The 18,983-nt window shown below is 44.2% G+C and overlaps 1 protein-coding gene across 4 annotated transcripts in view; it reads right to left on the bottom strand.

The window, feature by feature from the left end:
• The window catches only part of LOC101175150 (plexin-A1), a 186,880-nt gene that overhangs the window by 22,275 nt on the left and 145,622 nt on the right, over positions 1-18,983 (bottom strand). For all 4 annotated transcript variants that reach the window (XM_011475605.4, XM_011475607.4, XM_011475606.4 and 1 more), the window contains exons 13-18: positions 10,953-11,104; positions 8,244-8,367; positions 7,989-8,125; positions 5,606-5,773; positions 2,119-2,212; positions 1,119-1,355 (exon numbers count right to left, since the gene is read on the bottom strand). In XM_011475605.4, coding sequence (XP_011473907.1) covers positions 1,119-1,355; positions 2,119-2,212; positions 5,606-5,773; positions 7,989-8,125; positions 8,244-8,367; positions 10,953-11,104 — 912 coding nt within the window. The remainder of the gene's footprint in view (positions 1-1,118; positions 1,356-2,118; positions 2,213-5,605; positions 5,774-7,988; positions 8,126-8,243; positions 8,368-10,952; positions 11,105-18,983) is intronic.

Raw genomic sequence — 18,983 nt, 5'->3', positions numbered from 1 at the left:
AAGTTGCCTTTTTAGAGTTTTTGAGGCAAACAGGATGATAGTTTTCTTCCTCCCTGTCGAACGGCTTTGATTATGAAGGAGAGGTGAAATGGCGGCCTGGAGTAAACACAAACATTAAGGCGCCGCTTTGGAGATTCTGGGTCACAAGTTTGAGCGTGTGGCAAAGCATCACACGGGGCTCACTTTATAAACATTATTTTCTTTGTAGCTGTTTTTCAAGAGAAGACTTAAAAAAACAAAACAACTTCTTCTTCTTCTTCTTCTTCTTCTTTCAGATGTCACCAAACCCCACAGGAGAGAGCAGGTGAATACCTTTTAGGATTCAGACACATCGGAGAGCATGCTGGGCATAAAATAAAAGCCGAGCGGAAACAACACTTCCATTAGCTGTCAACTTCTTCTCAGGCTAAACGACATAAAAAAGTGGCTGCTATATTATAAAATGGCTGGCAGCTTTTGAACAAAGCTAAACAATGGTTACAAATCTTATATAATTCTGCCACAGATTCAGGAAAAAGACGCCGGCTTTTATGAAGATCACAAACAGCTACCTTTTACTTTTTCGGTATAATAAGGAGCAGCAGATAGGGAGGGAAATTGGGAAAAATATAGCACAAAAGGAAAAATGCTGTTTTTGGTGTTTTTAACATGTTCTTGAAGCATTTCTATGATGACGGCAGACATAAAGAAAGAAAATTAAGCTAAAAAAGTGCATTTCTGGATATTTCTTTATTGAAATTGTCAATTGTAGATGAGAAAATTGCTGCTTGAAAATACGCCTGGAGTGCCACATCTCCCCATTGTGTACGTCTTTGTTTTCTGAGCTGGAATCTGGATCCAAACTTTATGACTGGATAGCTGGGATATGTCCCCATTTTTGCTGCACCGCTAATGTTGGGTTGGGGCTGGAAGCTAGCGGGAGAGAGAGTAAAGAGATAGCTCAGATATGAGTGACGGGAAAGGGGACTGGGGTTGGTTTGCCAATGGTCCTGCCCACAACTCAGAGGAGAATTTCTAACGAACTTTTAGAATAAATCAAAAGATGATCAGACTTAAAGAAAAGAGAAAAAGAGGAAGAAGTGGAAACTAAGAGGAAAGAGGAAAATAAACTGTGTTACCTTGAGGATGAGCGGTGAGGTTGGCTTCAGCACCAGCTTCCCCGTGGGGCTCAGGGGTTCCAGCACAGGGTCCGGGTGGTAGCTGAAGGTCTCGTTCACCACCAGCACGGAGTGCACGTCATCCATGACAAATCCGATCTCGTCGGGGCTGATGACGGCGTCCGGGAGGAGCTGGTCGGACCCGGCCACAGAGGGCACCAGACACACCATGACGGTGTTGTTGAGAACGGTGCAGTTCTGAGACGGGGAGACACCAGAAGAGGTGGAGACCAAATGAGCGACTTTTTTTTCTGTTGATGTTTGCAAAAATGCAAAAAGGAACTGATGTGAACAGGATTTTGTGGTGCGAGTGATTAAATGTCTCTGTAAACGACATAATGAGGAGAAGGCGGCTTAATAACATCAGTGCTGCAATCAGAGCTGATGGAATCTTGAAATACCCAGTGGGGTTCAACACGAGAACAAATTAGACCGTAATAACGAAGAGTGAAACCGGAGCGGTCAGCTGTTAACGATCACGTGGGATGGCAGAAGAGGCCGTTTAGAGACTCTCATATGAAGTGCAGAGTGTGTACGTGTCACATGGAGTCGGAGCGTTTTATTATAGGAGGGTAGATACACATCTCTGCATTCAACCTGGCGGGACAAAAGAAAAAAGTGGAATATCTTTACTTTCAGCTTGGAAGAAGGGAGAAAGGTTAGCCGAGCCCCGTGGTGCCGGGTGAAGAGCGAGGGATTGGCGAGAGCTGCTTTATTGCTAGCTGACATTTCAAAGGTTAAACTACTAAAAAGGAAATTCAACATCAAAAACAAACAGAGAATGGGGCCGTGGCAGGTTAACCGACAGGTCAGGGGTGGGTTTCCGCAGCCCAGGTGTGTGTTCATCTGTATTTCTGTGGATTTATAGAAAACGGGAGAAATCCCGCCGTGGCACAAACGACGCAGGAGGCTTTTGTCGGGCGCCACGGGTCCCTCCTTCCCAGCTTTTATCAACACTCACGTTAACGGACAGTGCTGCTCCGTACTTGGCCCGCATTCTAGGCTCTTTGATGGTTGCAAAGTCGGTTCCGGTGACGGTCAGAGTTGTTCCTCCACTGAAAAAAAAAAGAAAAATGAGCAAACATAACAAACCTCGTCACAGTTTGTGTTTCAGGTGCCTGCTGCCCATCAGCAGAGATGGAATTCAATAAACCTGTCAGAGGTGAGAGGACCCTTCAGTTTCCAATTCACTGTTAATGCTCGGCGTTTTCCGTTAAGGGCAGTAATGCAACAATCCTCACATAAATACTAAAAGCCTGTTTAAAGCTGCAAGAGACAGGAGCAGTAGAAAATGCTGCATGATCTTTGAAAGCCTCCCAGCAGCATGCCTCTCCACAAACCACGGCGCGCTTTTGCTTTTCATTCCTGCATCCGACACACACATAACTGTTGTCAGCGATCAGACATAATGCGACCTTTACACCTGCGACCTATTCTGGTGTATCAGACGCTGACAGCTGGGACTCGACAGCCTCTGCTGGACCAAAAGGTTGAACTTTATCCGACGCGAGTCCTTCTGACAGCAGCTCCACCAGTTAACTTTCCACTTTTGGAAAGTACTGGAACTCTACTCGCTGCTTCAAACAGCTTACGGAGGGAAGAGGCTTTTAAAAACCCAAAAAGATGCAATATTTTAAGCAACCACTAGGGGGAAGGTTGCATAGGCAAGTTTCAATGGACGTTTTTGGCCAAAATCTAAAAACCTGGGTCCTTTCCTAGGATATAGTTTCTGCAGAGCGGCAGGAGTTTGTTAGAAATTCACCTCTGAGTTGTGGGCATGAAGCAACCCTGCTATTTGAAACAGGTTATATTTAACCCAAAAGTTACTTTAAAGGTCCTCACTATTTTTAGTAATGTCATAATCTAGAAAGACTGCAATGTCCCGAGAGCTTAAAAATGATGTTTTTGGATTTAAACAAAATGTCCAACCAGAAGCCTGTAAAAATATTAGCCTTTAGAGCCATTAGACCTGCTTTTACTTTGTTATTAGTGATGTAAAAGGAGCCTTGATCATTTTAAAAACTGCTGGTAGACTTTTTTTCTTTGCTTAGGTTGAAGGTAAACACAATTATTACATAAAGCTCTGTACATTTTTGATCACTAATAAAATGGTCCTACTTTTTAGAGACACACTTGAAGAGATTAGAAAAAAACGGTGAATTTATTCCCCGGAATTAATGTGACCTCAAAATGGTACAAAACGTTACTTTTAATTTGGTAAATTTGACCACATTCTGAGGAGTTTATTTTCACTCTGTAAACTGGATTCAATGAAATCAGAAGTTTAAAGCAGGTGTACCCATAAAGATGCGTTCAGGACAATCAGCCCCACAGAATTTCAACTAATCCATGGACTTTAAGGTCCATGTGAAGTCAAAAGTTCTTTTTAATTTTCTTTAAATAAGCCAAAGAAAAAAATTTGCCAATGGGGTAAGAAAATTTGTCAATAATTCTTATTTTGACAAAAAATTTAAATCTGTTTTATTAGGTGAATGTTTTGCTATTGAACGACTTTCGTGATAAGATTATTTTTCTTGCAAGACAGAAAATAAGAACATTTTTTTTCTCGAAACTTTCTTAGGATTCAGGATTTGCAGTGTTGGGCAAACAGTGAAGATTTGTAAAAGTGAAAAAAAGAAACAGACGGTTTTTGTTCACCTGTATCTTTTTAGGGAAAAAGCCAACAATAAATAGGAAAAATACTATTTTCTTTTAGCTAAATCTGTACATGTAAACCTGTGGGTCAATGTCCTGCAAACATTTCTCCCAGCAGAAGAGCCCAAATCAGCTGCTCTGTGATCTGACCTTAACAGGGTCTGAGAGGAGGCAGCCTGACGGGTCGGGAGAGCCACGCTCCTCCTTCACAGGGAACTGAGAGTAAAACATCCAGCCTTTGCCGAGCTCTGAGGTTATTCCCCTGAAGGCTGGAACGTGTGCTGTCATTCTGCGTTCCCCCTCTCCAAACCCGAAGCTTTTCATTCATTCTGCTCCAAACGAGCCTGCTCTTCCTTTCACACCTATTTCTCATGATGAGAGAGTTTGTCTCCCTGCAGAGTTTTTAAACGCCGCTCCTATTTTCACCTCCACCCCCCGCCTGGATGCAGAGGAGGACTGTTGCACCGCCTGAACAATGTGTCAAGTGGAAAAAAAAGCTCACCGAGTCAAAAAAATGTGACATTTCCTATACCGACGTGTGGTTTATATACACATTGAAAGCAAAACTGTAGAAGGGTTTGGAGAAGAAGCGGGAATAGGCTCAAAATGTTTGAACTTTTTTAGGCTTTGACTAAAAAGAAAGCAGGAAGGAAATTTCAAAAACAATCCACTATTTTAAGTCAATGAGAGAGTGGAGGGCGTGCGCACTCTTGTGTGTACATGCTGGCGTGTTTTTCAGAGCCGAGGATGGGGGGATTTTCTAGGTCATGCTAGTGAGCCCATTAGCATTTGGAAGCTCCCAGCTTTTTTTTTTTCTTCTCCTCCTTCCCCACGCAGCTTGGGTTTGCATAGGAAACCTTCCTGTGGCTATGTAGTCTTGTTTGAGTGGCAATATTTACAGTCGCATCTGTGCTGCAGCTCATCAGCGCTCCAGGAGCCTCCTTTTACCGCCGCTCCCAAAGATTTACTTTGGAAACGTAAAGATAAACAGAATAAAAAGCGCATCTTTGAAAGAAAGATTAGAGTCAACAAAAAGGAGGAGAACTTCACTTTCCTCCAAGAGCCAAACAGGGAATATATGCTGTCAGAATAATAAATCATTGAGCTCATACTTAAGTTAAGCTGCTTCATAAAAAGGCATTAACTGGTGGAATAAACACCTCCAAGGATCAATAATGTATTGATGCATTTGTATCTGCTCTGCAGATGTACAGCACATCAAGCAGAATAGCAGATCAAACGGAGTACCAGTGTAAATCAGACAGAATTAAATAATCATGAGATATTCGGATATATTACAAAGAGATTTAGTGACTATTGTGGAGCCAAGAGGGAAAAGTCAACAAAAATGGGACCAGGAAACTCTGACTTTTCGCTTTTCCTTTGAAACATGAAAACAGAAAGTCAAGAGAAAGCTCTAGAAAAAAGTTATGTGTACTTAAAGACCAACTCTCATAAAAAAATATATTTTTTTACATGTTCTAGTGGCATTTTTTTATATGATGGAGGCAATTAATTTCTGAATATTTCTCTATTTAAATTGTTGTAAATCAGGAGCAGATGAAAAAAATGTGGTTTAAAAAAAACAAAGAGATCATTGCGGACATTGAAAATACACTGGGCGAGCCACAAGCTCCCTGCTCTGAGCAATAGGTAGGGGAGGGGAAGGGGAGGCGGGGTTGCTCTGTGCCAATGGTCCTGACCACACAGGTGAATTCCTAATAAACTCCTTCTGTGTCCTAGAAAGCGATGTGGATCATTAAAAGACAACTGGGAATGAGGGGCGATCATACCTGGCGATGCTCCAGTCAGGGTCGATTTTGAGGATGGTGGGATCGCTGGTGTAGTTGAACTTGACCTCCGGGTTCCTCAGCTCAGCAGAGTTGATGTCCACCATGACCGGCATGGCGCCTGTGGCCTTCGCAGCTGAAGTCACGCAGACAATCTCCTTGCTGTTCCGCCTGGGAAGACAGAAGGAAATGAGCGGGTGAAAGCCTGGGAAGGTGCTGCTCCACCCTCACGGTCAGCAACACACTGCTGCCCATCCACATGCAGCTTTCAGTCTACCCAGCTACCCGGGCAAAGATTTGAAGCTGCTGGTCGTCCCTCTGTGTGATGCAACAGCGTCTATGACCTGCAGCGAGACTTTGTGCTGCTGTCAGAAGATCTGCTGCCTCCACCTCTCGCGTTCATATGCGTCCTCCTATTTAAAGTGAGTGGAGGAAATGTCTGTGCCCTCCAGCTTTGTTTGGACACACGGCGAAGAACCTGCACCTCTGCGGTTGGACGCTCACGTAACGCAAATGAGAAGTGAAAGCCTGTTTGTGCGTCTCCATCCTGGCACCTCACAGTGATTGATGGCGAGGCTGCAGCCGGAGAGGGGACCAAACCAGGGATGAAAAGTATAAAAAGGCGAATTCAAAGAAAGAAATCAACATTCCATTGGAATGCGTTTCCATGGAAACAGTTCCACTACGCCGCTGAGGTCGGGAGAGCCTGTGGTGCCACGTACGTATTTTTTGACAAGGTTGGAGCCACACAAAGAAAGAGAAGAGAGGATACAGAGGAAGGCAAAAAGAGGGGTTGCACGGGGAGATAAGAGGATGAGTGACTGGAGGTAAATAGGCTTTGATTAAAGCAGAGGCCCCCCTGAATACAAAGACACATTAAAGAGATGGACTCGAGCAGTTCATTACTTTGGCCATAAAGGTTATTGCTGCTCAGTGAATGAAAGGCCAAAACTATTATGTGCACCTTTCTGGGGATGTGCTGCAGCACTTTAAATTGGATTCTACTTTTTCCTTTGATGTGATATTAAAAAAAAAAGTTGATGGGTCCCAGCTCATTAGTTTGACCTGTCGCTTGTTGCCGCAGAGAAAAAAAAGGCACTAAGATAATAGAGGAAATGTGCTCATTAATTTTACTAACAGAAACAACTGTAATAAGGGACCGTTTAGCTTCCGATAGTCACTAACTGCATTTCTTTTGGAAAATATTTGCCCGTTTTAATAAAAAAAAAAAAGTTTGTCCCTAGTCTGGCATCTGCCAGCCTCCATACATAAGTGGATTTAGTTCAGAGAGCGGTCTGCTGTAAGTTTGCCAAAAAGGGACACAAAGGAACAATGGAGTTCTGGGTTCTTGGCTGAAGAAATCCGATTCATATCTGACAGGATATTATTTTTATAATACATTCTAAAACGGAGTAGGAAGAAAGAAAAGATTTCACTTTTTTTTTTTTTTTTTTTTTAGAAAATGGGTTTAAAGCAGGAAAGGCGTTCTCTACCAGTATGACTTCAGCGTATCAATCTTTTTGGAAATTATAGCCTTGTCTCTAACAAACTGTGGGCCGTGCACTTTAGCATAACTGAGCAATGATATCAGCTTTCTCTGGGAGAAACCACATTAGGCTGTGTGAATTACAGTACTTAGTGACTGCATTTTTCAGAGCTGCTGTAAATCAGGGACAGAGAGCAGGTGATTTCTTTAACAAGGCTCTGACTGTATAATCATCCTGACTCTGCAGCGACAAAAGATCTGAGCCTCATGAGCAGTCGGAAGGACTGCTCCTCCGCTTAATCGTGGTTCACCTGGCTGTTTTGCTGATTTCTTATAGTGCTTTTTAATTTTTTTTTTACAGTGGGCTATGTTTTGCTTACTGATTGGCTGTAGACCTAGTCAATCAATCTCCTCCATGCCTTACCCCCTGTACAGAATGCGTTCAGTTTGCCACGTTTACATATATTTTCCAATCGAGATCAGATCTTTGATTTCATTCTCTAATATCGGACTCTTTCTTTTTTTTTAAGGTTTGAAATTTGGGAGTTTAAACCACAGAGAAAAGTGTGGAAATGTTCTGAGAAAAGTGGATAAAGTGTAAGAGTAATCTGTAATGCAACAAAATGAAAAACACAAGTGAAAGCTTGTTATCTCAGATGTTTTCATCCGTTTAAAGTGCTCACACTGCAGAATGGTTGGCTTAACTCATTTACAGAACTCCACAGTATTTTGTCAACTCACATGTGTTTTATAAGCACAGTTCCTTTTCTCATAGTTGCAGTATAGTTTAAAGTCTCTGATTGCTTTTATTTAGGTGAAACTTTAATGACTCAAAGACCAAACATTCGGGTGTGTGAGGAGAAGAAAAGCTTTGAAACCAACAGAATTACGCTCACTTACTTCTCAAAGCGGCACGGGTACAGTCCGATATTCACAGTGACGTTGCTACCCGCGTTCAGATCGCTGCCTTCGATGGTGATCCGAGTTCCTCCGGACTGAGGCCCGACGTTGGGGTGGACATGGGTGAAAAACGGAGTCTAACGAAGAGCAGGCAGAGGACAGGAAGGTCAAGAACGACTCGCCGTGAGCGGGACGGCCGTCAGAAAGTATCATGAAATGGTGATTTTAAAAGAATCTCTGGTTTTCCATGCTCACCACAAAGGTAAAGGGCTTGGCTGACACGGTTTTGTAGTCGGGATGGAGGCAGTCCCTCACGCACACCTCCACCTGAGCGTGCTGCACCCGGTAACCTGTTGCATCGTTCAGCTGACAGACGATCCTGAAAAACAGGAAAGGGAAGAGGTTCAGGGAAAGCGTTTGCTGGATCCATTTCCTCTGAGTGTTAGGAGCTGACATGTTACATTTAAACCAAACAGTTCAACACAGCACTAAGTAAACTCATCGGTTGGTTCTGGTTTTGTATTCTGGATCCTGAAACAACTTTTTCTCACTTTCAGAACAGAACCAGGCTTGTTTTTCCTCATCCTTCGAATAATCCTGGTTCTGACCAATGTTTGCTTGTTGCTGTGGGTTTATGCTTTTTATTCTTCCGGTTATTCTTCAGAAGAAGTTCCTTTGATGTTCCTTTAGTGGGTGCTGCAGAAACCATTGACTGTAAATGACTCCTTGGCGTTCTAAACAGGAAGTCCCAGGTGGCTCCAAGAAGCCGAAATCCCCACTGACTCCTATAGAGACATCGACAGCTGGTCCTCAGTCATTCTATTTGACAGAATAACCATTCTTGATGTGGCACCTTTGGCATGTACTTGATAAGTTTGCTGTGGTTCAAATTATAAACTGACCAATAAGATGCCTCAGTAGAAATAGGTGGAGCCGGCTGGCCCCCCACGTTCAATATTCCAAATGTTTGACAGATTCCATGTAGCCCGCTTTCAAGTGGTAGAAGTGTGGACTTCCAACAAGCTCACTCTCCATTGGCCAGAGTGGCTGCCATAGAAATATTGACTCAGATTGACTTGCATTGTGATAAAATAGCAACTGAAAACTGACTTAATTTGGTTGGAGCTGGGGTAAAACCATTTTGTATGGGTGATGTTCCACTCACTCGGTCCAGTTCTCATATTCAATCACTGTGCAGAACCGGGCCGGCATCGGGCCTCGAGTTCTGGCTGGACAATTGAAAATCCACTGGAGCAATTATTGAGTGAAGGTAGGAGTGGGGGTGCAGCCCACAGGGAGGACGCACACACATCTTTACTTCATGTTTCACCCACTGGAGACACGCTTGACTGTTAATTAGCCAGAGAAAACGAATGAGACGGAGAAAAAGGGCGAGGGTGCAGAGGACAGAGGGAGGAAGAACAGAAAGAGGACAGAAAGTGAGAAAAGTGGGAGCGGCTGATTAATTGAACGTGCTCATTTCCCTCCACATCTCCTCCCTGAGATAAGTTATTAACTCTTCCTGCTTCCATCCTCCCTGCAGGTGGCCATGGCAACCGCAGCGCTGCACCACGGAGGTGCTCCACGCCGGAGCGCTGCGCGTTTCTATTGTTTTTAACTCCACCTTTTTATATTTTTCCAGGTGTCCCGCTGTGACGAGGGCTGCGAGTACAATGCTGGACGGCCTTAAGTCAGAAAGGCGGCTCCACTGGCAGCATTACCGTACGCATGACAGGTGGCTACGGCGAGCTGCCACCATGCCGTTGTAAAGACCCAAAGTACATTTGCAAACTTGACAGCATTATAAATTGTGCTGCAACTCATTCAAGTAATTGAGGTGGAATGTAAGGCAGTAAAAATTAAACAAATATCAAACTGTGCCACAGGAAATCCTGACAGAGTAATACATATTCTGCTTTCTTAGATACGGGCGATCATTTACTTTTCCTAAAGCGAAATGCTGTAAAAGTCTAATAACTGAGGTGAATGACGTGAAAAAATTCAGCCTAGGTCCACTGTAGAGGAAGAGATATGACGGAAAGGGGCGGCGTAGTCCTTCCCCCCTCATTCAGCTGACCTTTGACCCGTGCCATCGGTCATGTCTGCTTTGTTGCTGCAGCTCTCTGGGTCACGGGAATGATGAGTGCAACCAGTCAACTAATGGCGGCGTATGGCCAACATCACTTTTAATTAATATGTCAACCTAACCGCCTGCCACGCCCTCCTCCTGCAGAAACCATGGCAACAAGGAAGCAGGAGGGGTCAAATGCCACTAAATTGATGCTTTATAACCCAAAGGCACCTTTAGTTATCTAGTTATCTGTTATTTTGCAATATGAAAAAACAAAACAAAATATGTCCATTAACCACATTTGACATCTATGTAGAAATCCATGACGAGTTTCCTCGGCGTCAACAACGTGACTAAAAACCTGAAGGTCAGGCGAGCTCGACGCCGGCAGTTTTCAAATGAGAGTTGACCGTCACCCACAGCATCCACTGTGATTTAGACTTCCCAGAAAGTCGTAAACACAACTTAATCAGGCGGAGCGTTCACATGACAACCACTAATCTGTGAAACTATTTTTAGAGGAAGCCTCAAAGGAGATTAAATCGAATTAAAAGTGGGCATCGGAACAGGACAAACCGACTCCATCGAGTGTGTGAGACTCCTCAGCACAAGCTGACCCTTTCTTCTGATCCGGGTGAGATGCTGTTGGCTTTACGTGGAATGCACATGTTCAAAGGGAGGCAGCTCCTCAAACAGCCTCAAGCTGTTTGAGGAGCTGCCTCTGTTTGAGGGGGGGAAACAGCGTTTAACCTTTGCAGGCTTTATGAAACAGAGGTCCAGCGGAGAGCGTGGTGCTCAACACTCAGAGTCACATCAATATTGGAAAAAGACAGCAGGATGGAAGAGACTTTCAATGCAATGAGGCCTCCGAGGTGATGGGAAAACCTTCGTACCTCTCAGCGCTGATGTACTCCTCCTCCTGAGGAATGCAGATCACTTTCCCGATGCGGACTCCGTTCTGGATGTCTTTGAATTGCAGGCCCAGATTCTCCCCGAGGATGGTCAGCATGGTGCCCCCCTGCCTGGGTCCCAAGTCTGGAGTCAGCTGGAATAAAAAAATGGAAAAAATGTTATGGTTTTTGTGTTGTTGTTATTTTCTGCATCCTGCAGATCACCGTGACGACCTGAGTCCCTGTGAAATGCAGGAACTTTTCCCATCAAGCAACATAAAAATGACCTCAAACCCATTAGCTCCGCCTTCACTCAGTCAAAGACTCACAATCTGCCAACGCACACACTTAACCTGGACCCACCCTTTGTGCCCCCCCGCCTCGTCTTCTCATTTAACCTTGTAGACATTTATCTGAACAATTACAGCACAAAAGGTGCACAGAGGTGCTAATGGCTACCCAAGGCTAGCATTGCAGCTAATCATCTTCTGCCGTCCCATATGCAGACAATGATAATCAGTCACCACAACCATAATTAGGGCTGAGCTAATTGGATTAGAACATGCTGGAGTATTGGGGGTCATTTGTTGCAGCACAGTGGGGGGGGAGGGTTAGAAAAGGGGGTGTTTGTAAGACATAGGAAGGATAAAATGAACAAAGGAGAATTCTATTTTTACTCCTGATTTTAGATGTTTGCCGTTGAAGAATGAAACAACCAGATGGGAGGAAGGGACATTTTTATGCAGCTAGAAACCAACTCCTAGCTGGATTTTGTTTTGTTGCCCTGTCTAGTAGCTGAGCGCTGAAACAAAGCAGTGTTAGTTTTTGTTTTCTTTTACAATTTAAGAGAGAATAAAGAAAGTATTGTAAAAGAATGAATACAAAAAGATTTTCATAAATAAGTTAACAAAATACATCACAAGAAAGATCCTAGAAACATAAAAACACGATATCTGAAATGCAACATAACTAAAGATGAAATAAACATAAAAAAGAAAAAGCTCCACAACACAAAAACCCACTACTACTTCAATGCAGTTGGTTAGCCAGTACTTGGAACGATCAATCCTCTCAGGTTTTAAAGCATTTTGGGGTACAAACCAAAAAACCCTGGCCTGACGACCTTAAGCCTTACTCTCAACTACCCTCACAGGGGGAGATGCACTGGGACGTGCTGGGGGCCAGAAAGAAATGTGAAAGATCGTAGGCCGATCAGTAAACGCGTACAGGAAAGAATGTTCATGCATATTATTTTCTACGGACGTGCTGCGGGCGACAGGTACACACCCTGTTGGTGAAGCATTCGTGCACGGTCAGTGAGGAGCCAGTACTAGCACCTTACTAACAACTAAGTGTGGCATCGCATGACATCATCACCCGTAGGTCATAAGTACATGTTAATTCCAATATCAGTAAAAAAAATACCACACACGACAATGGTAGGTTCCACCATCATGACGTCCCTTAAGGCCGCCGTTCGAGCCTCACGACACACCTGCGCTCCCCTTAAGATACGGCAGCTTCTCTGTATGAACCCAGACAACCCAAAACCTGCAGCACCTGTACAGGTACATCCAGCTAAGGCTTGAAGTCCGGTGGGACCATGTAGAACAGGGGTGGGCAATTCCAGGCCTCGAGGGCCTGTGTGTCTGCATGATTTCCAGACATCCTTGCCATACTCATGGCTGATTACCTGGTTCAGGTGTGTCCAGCCAATCAGAACATGCCAGAGCATGGTATGCTGGAAAACATGCAGGAATGCGGCCCTCAGTGCCCACCTCTGATGTAGAACGTGTAAAGCTCTAAAAATGTAAACTAAAATGTCACTGGAATCTTTAACATCGATCATCTGCTGAGATTTTCCATGGTTCCCAATTTTACATCAGGAACAAAAATAATCATACTTTCTTTTAGCCACTTAATGCCAGAATTTATATTCAATTATATTATTTTAACCACTATAGATTGAGATAATCTATAGTTCTTTTAAGTCTGCAGCTGGGAATAAACAAAAACAACAACAGCAACACAGACAAATGCCAGCAGTCACCCTGGTTCGCTTTCAGCATCTTTTCAGCTGCTGCTCATTAAACAAGGACTTATCCATAGAGAACATTTTAAAGACGCTCATCTTTATGAAAGAACGTTTGTCTTCAATCGTGCGTTTAGAGATGTATTCCTTTTATATTTACTTAACAACATTTCATGCTTGTTCCTATAACGTGACTGTCATACATGCTCAAAGAAAAGCATCCCTTTGTGTGTCTGGATCTCATCTAAAACAGGGGGAACCCTGTTCCAGTCTGCTAAATAAAGCTTTTACAGTCATGTGAAAACTTTTAGGGATTTTTTTTAAAGCAGGTTTAAAGAAATTTCAGTAAGTTTTTTTCCTTCAAAATTAAGAGTTTTGTTGTAGATGACTAAACTTTTTATCAGCTTCCTTCTACTCTATCATTACAAGACCAGGTTTACTCAGTTTTGCAGTTTTTTGTTGTTTTTTTAAAGCAGATGTTGCAATAAGATTAGAAGAACATTGACTTTTTCAGTCTTTTAATCAAAGCTAAATCTTAACTCTTAAACTGAGTGCAGAACATTTCATGTCGTTACAGTCTAACTCTGATTATCTTCCGATCTATTTTCAACGCATTCATTCCCAGTGGTTTTTTAAATCATTATAATAATATTGTTTTCAGCCAAAATCAAAATACCTGCGTCGTTTTTTAGGACATAGTTTCTGCAAAGCGGCAGGAGTTTATCAGAAATTCCCCCCTGAGCTGAAGGCGAGGATCCAGTCGTCTACATGGGGACGCATCAGAATGGAGCGGAGCAGGGAGCTTGTGGCCCACTGAATGTAGTTTTAGGTGACAACTACAATCTTTTTCATTCAGCATTTTTTTTAATCTGCTCCTGATTTTCAACAATTTGTACAAAGAAATACTCAGAAATGCAATTTAAATCTTGGTTTTCGTAAAATATGTCCTTCATGAGAAAAATGGTACAAGAACATTTTTCATCTGCGGGTTTTTTAATGTCTTCAATTAAAATCTTTCTTGAAGTTCCTTCAAAGCTCAACTGAGCCATCTGACAATAGCACCAATGTGAAAACAGAGCAGGGAGTTGAACTATGAGCTGCAGAGTCTGTAAATCCTGGTGTTTCTGCTCAGATTAACGAGGATTACTCCTCTCAGGTTATGTTCCTCGTTCCTCAGTCCACCTTCATTACAGGAAAGGTGGCAGATTAGCAAAAGCCTCAGGTGTTTCAAGTCTCCAATAACAGGAAGGAGGCGTGTGAAGCATTCAGAGTCACCAAGGCCATGGCTGAAATGCCACAGTGATATAATAACACCCCCCCCCCCCCCCCCCCCCATCCTTCAGTAACTGATGAGCATCCTTTGTTTTCTGTTTTCCCTCCTCCACAGACTCTTTTTGAGTCTCTCTTTCTGTCCCCCCACCCCCCTGAGTGTATGCACTGTAGCTGAAAAGAACAGAAGAACAAGCACCAGTCAAAATCTTCAGATATGGTAATCAAGGCCTCGTTCTCCGTAAGCAGCGGCTTATCGAACAGGGGCACACACGAGTTGTTACATCAACAACAACAACACAGAGAAAAAGGCCTTTTTGATGAAAGCCTCAACAGCCGCTCTATTCTTCGCTGGCCGTCATAACGCTCCAAACGCGCTCAACTGGCCTTTTTCCCTCTTTGTGGCCGCCTTGTCTTGCTTTGTTAAGGGCTTTGTGTCAGGCCTTTTGTGTCTGGCTAAGCAGCGATGCACAGATAGCATCTGCTAGTTATTGGAGGACGGGTTGGGGGGGGGGGGCAGGAGATATGAAAGTGGGGCTCTGAAGTGTTACCACTATATATGAAAGGCTATCAATAATAGCAAAGTTACAAACTGCTGTAGGAGAAACGAAGCTCCAGCTGCAAAATAATTGTTATTTGAGTAAAGTTTCAGAAAAATACGAGCGTTTTCTTCCCGACACGAGAAAAACAAATCCGTGTCAGGAGTCCAAATCTGTTCGGGGCCACTTATTCCTGCGGCTCATCTCAGAGAGCATTGTTCAATGGTAAGATCATAAAAAACTGTAAGCGGCTGACATTTCATCGCAAGCTTTCCGCTGTGAGAAAGAATTGCAAGTGTTTACACCACCGCTGGCTCATTCTTTGTCTCCCAGACTCCCAACAATGAGGCTTTTTGTTCAGCGCAAGAACACAATCAGCAAATCAAAGAGGTCTGGTCGATAAAAGGCTTTAAACAGAGAGGCATCTTTGTCAGTGTTGACAGAACGAGGGAGTCAGAAGGAGAGCCGAACACAAGCGCAGGAGCATTCGAGGGCAGGGAAGAGGAATGGGTTAATCAAAGAAAGAAAAGGAATAAAGATTCACAGAACATTATGGCAGAACTGGAATAAATACGTTTATATGACAGAATGAAGCAAATTGTTGGGCGTTTTAAAGAAAAAATGTTTTATTTTGTTTCCCAAATGTGTAATTTATTTCCTATTCCAATCTCCTCACTACAATAGATGATAAATAAATGAAAAAGTGTGTTGCATTCAAGAGTAGAAAGTGGCCTCCATTCCCACCCCCACACTGGCATAACCGTCACTCTCTTAATTGGTTTCTGAGGGCTGGCTGAAAAGCTTTCCCTGCCCCATAGGAGAGTTCAGGCGGGAGATGATGGATGACGAGGGTCCAGCAGCATCCGTGTGCGGTACAGTGACACGGAGGCCATGGTGTCTGGGTGAGAACTGGAGACGGCTGCAGGTTTTTGTTTTGTCTGGGTCCGTGGAGGATCGTGAAGAGGAGCGGCTGCATCGTTAGGGAAGTCCAGGTGTGTCTTTCAGTTCCTCTGAGGCTCGTACGGCCACCTTAAGGGATGTCGTTCAAATGGAACGTACCATTTTCCTGTGTGTGGTAAGTCTATCACGAAGTATTTGTAGGGATATTGGATCTTACATGCACTAATTGACATTCGGGTGATGCAGTCGACCTTACTCTTACTCTTGTCGTTAGTAAGGTGCGAGTACTGGCTTCTTACTGACCGCAGCACGCACGGGGAGTGCATGTGATGCACGGGGTGTGCGCATGATACACAAGTGCCTGTAAGACACACGTATGTCGTCCGCTCAAACTACACTGTCTTATTCATCATTTCTAACAGTCATGCTGAACCAAAGGTGGGGCACACGTATCATGTGTACAGCCCTCCGTTGGATGGTGGAGTCTCCATACAGATGTAAACAGATGGATGATGCGAAGTGGGGGTGGGCTTACTCTGCGCCAATGATCCCACCCACAACTTAGAGCTGGCATGGGGCATTATTTCTGCAGACACCACTGGGAACACTTTGAAAATGGATCAGAAGATGATCGAATTGAGTCTTGAAGGCTTGTTGCCTCCTGCGTACCAATTTTTCAACCATATGCACCTGTAAAGAGCAGCTGTGACTAAGGCATAACCCAAAGTATGTTTTTCTGTCTGCACGCATCCCAAAAAGAGCTTATCAGGGTGTGTTTAGCTCATGTGTGCGCTCACGCACACAGAAGGATCGAGCAGCAAAGCACAACAGTAAAAGAAAGCACTTCAGCCGCCTAAGAGCCTCATTCTAGAACAGTTGTGCAAGTAGAACATTAACTGCTGTGTTTGGAGAGCAGCACTCAGGAGCCAGAGCAGTTAGTGCAACTACACCCAACTGTACACAGCAGAGCGCCATCAGAGCGCCTACAGCACACCCGGAAACCACGGAAAAGTGGCTCAACACAGGCCGCACTCATGGCTGCGGTCAGCTGTGTGAAGGTTGAACAGTATTTAAAGTGCTGTGTGTGTGTGAGATCCTTCTGGGATGTGCATATTCTCCCCATCTGATCAAAGTAGGGGGCTGATCCATAAGCTGAAGGCCACACAGGCGCACGAATAAACGGAGCGGCAGGAATAAATCCAACAAAAATCACCGGGGGAAAAAAAGGGTTATAGGGGTTTGACAAACCAAGAATTAGGAAGGGAAATGAGATTCATTTTGTGCAGTGGATGTGAAGCTCTTTTGGACAAAGAATCAAATGGCAGACGAAAAGGAAGAGATGGTCTTTGTCATCTGCAGATGTTCTTTTGGCATTAAATGTCACACTGTAAATGTCAAAGGTGGAGGGAAAAGGTGCGGCAGAGCTTGGTGATAACATACTTCCACTTCTCTGGTTTCCTTTGTCTCCTCTCCGGCATTCTTAAACCGCCACACCTTTCCTCTCCTGCTGGCTTTGAAGCTCTCCTCCTCTGTTCCGTCTGCCACCAACATCTTACCCCAAAGGCAGGATTAACCCCCCCCGTGCCTCCACCAAAACTCTTTCCCAAATGCAACCAAATTGACTGCATGCTCGTTTCAAAAACCGATCGCAGCAGCGAGAAGGAAGGAGCATCAGCCTACAGATTCATTTATGTGCCACGTTCTCCAGCATCTCCGTGAAGGATTCAAACCCCCAAACAAGGAGGGCTCCAGATGTACAGAGAATCCATCAAACATTTGGGTTTAAAGAAAAATGGGACAGCTGGAGCTGAGGATGATGGTGACGATGAAGGGCCTGGAAGACGTGTGCTTTGGTCCCACACTGCTGTCCATCCATGTCAGTCCCAGCGGTAAGCTGCGGTACAGACACTTGGGTCAAAGTCAGAGGAAGACCACCGCCGTGGTTTCTGGAGGCAACAGATGGTTCCACCGTGGTGTTTAGAAACCTTCGCTCACCCAGCCGGTCATCTGCCGCACGAGCGCACAGCAGGCGGCCGCGGTGGAGCAGAACAAGCTCCATTTTCTGCTCCTTTTTCCTTCACACGCCAGACGAGCACCACTTCGCCTCTTCAGGTGTGTGGATCAGTGTGTGCCGGCGTCTTGGGTTATCTCGTCTCTGTCTTGGTGTGAGTGAACGGCCTCCTCTGCTCGGTCCATCTGTGTCTGGTTTGACTCGTTGGCGTGGTGAGAACTTGTACTCAAATGCCCCTGACCAAAAAAACAACCACAACTTCTGCCCTCATGGCAGTGCTCATGCAGCAAAAGGGCAAACCACTTTGGAGGAGCCGTCATATTTAAACCACAAAAAAATGCAAACGATGATGAGTTGCTGCTTCTACCAACTCGGTGACCTAGTGGAAGAGTGTCCAGCCTGAGACTGGTAGGTTGTGGGTTCAAATCCCCAGTTGAGTAAGGCCAGAGACTTAAAACTGAACCCTGGTTGACATTGGCACTAAGGGGTTGAATTGGGGGGTTGGACCACCAAATGGTTCCTCAGTGCACTTGTGTCTGCAGCTCATCGCTCCCCCAGGGGACGGTCAAATGCGGGGAACAAATTTCACACACCTAGCTGCCACACTTGTCTACCAAAAACCAAACTGTATGTTACACTGTTGAACCGAATCGCGGGTTCAGTGAATTCTTGCATCTCTTCTGCATTCCAGTATACTTATGTTGAAAGGGTGAAACCCGTGTTGAGCTAAATTTGAGAAGGATTTATTGTTTCATTACATTACACCAGGCTTGATATAAGTTTTCTTCATTGTTGCTTTTCAGCTAAGTTTTTTGCAAAATCTGATTTTTTTGTGTTTTGCTGTTGTTTTGTAATCCACAAATCTTACATCAAACCAAAAGAAAAAGAAAAAAATGTGACCCAAAACTCAAGGTTTCAACTGAACCATAGGGAAAGTTTATTGTTGCATTGCTAGAGACAACTGATGGGACTTTAACCTTCTAAAACCAAATGCAGATAAGAAGGGAGGCTGTAGAGGAAGTGCTCTGTGCTTTGGGATGAGGGAGGGGTCAACAGCAGCACCTGCTGCTTGGTAAGAAGAGCAGGAATTCTTAAGGTCTGAGTCCCACTTGGCATCAGTTTTCTTTCTTTCGTTTTTTTGTTTTGCTGGGCAAAACAACTGTGATAAAGTGCCCGGAGATACACAACACAAAAATGAATGCGGGTTTCAGAAACAATCTAGACGTTGCTCATTCTGTAAAGTGCTATGCTGCTAGTTCTTATTGTTTTTTAACTAGGTAAAA

The sequence above is a fragment of the Oryzias latipes genome, chromosome 5, assembly GCF_053564925.1.
Source record: "Oryzias latipes strain Hd-rR chromosome 5, Olatipes_Hd-rR_3.1".
Lineage (NCBI taxonomy): Eukaryota > Metazoa > Chordata > Actinopteri > Beloniformes > Adrianichthyidae > Oryzias > Oryzias latipes.
The sequence above is the reverse complement of the archived record's forward strand: the minus strand, read 5'-3'. Positions and strand labels throughout refer to the sequence as shown.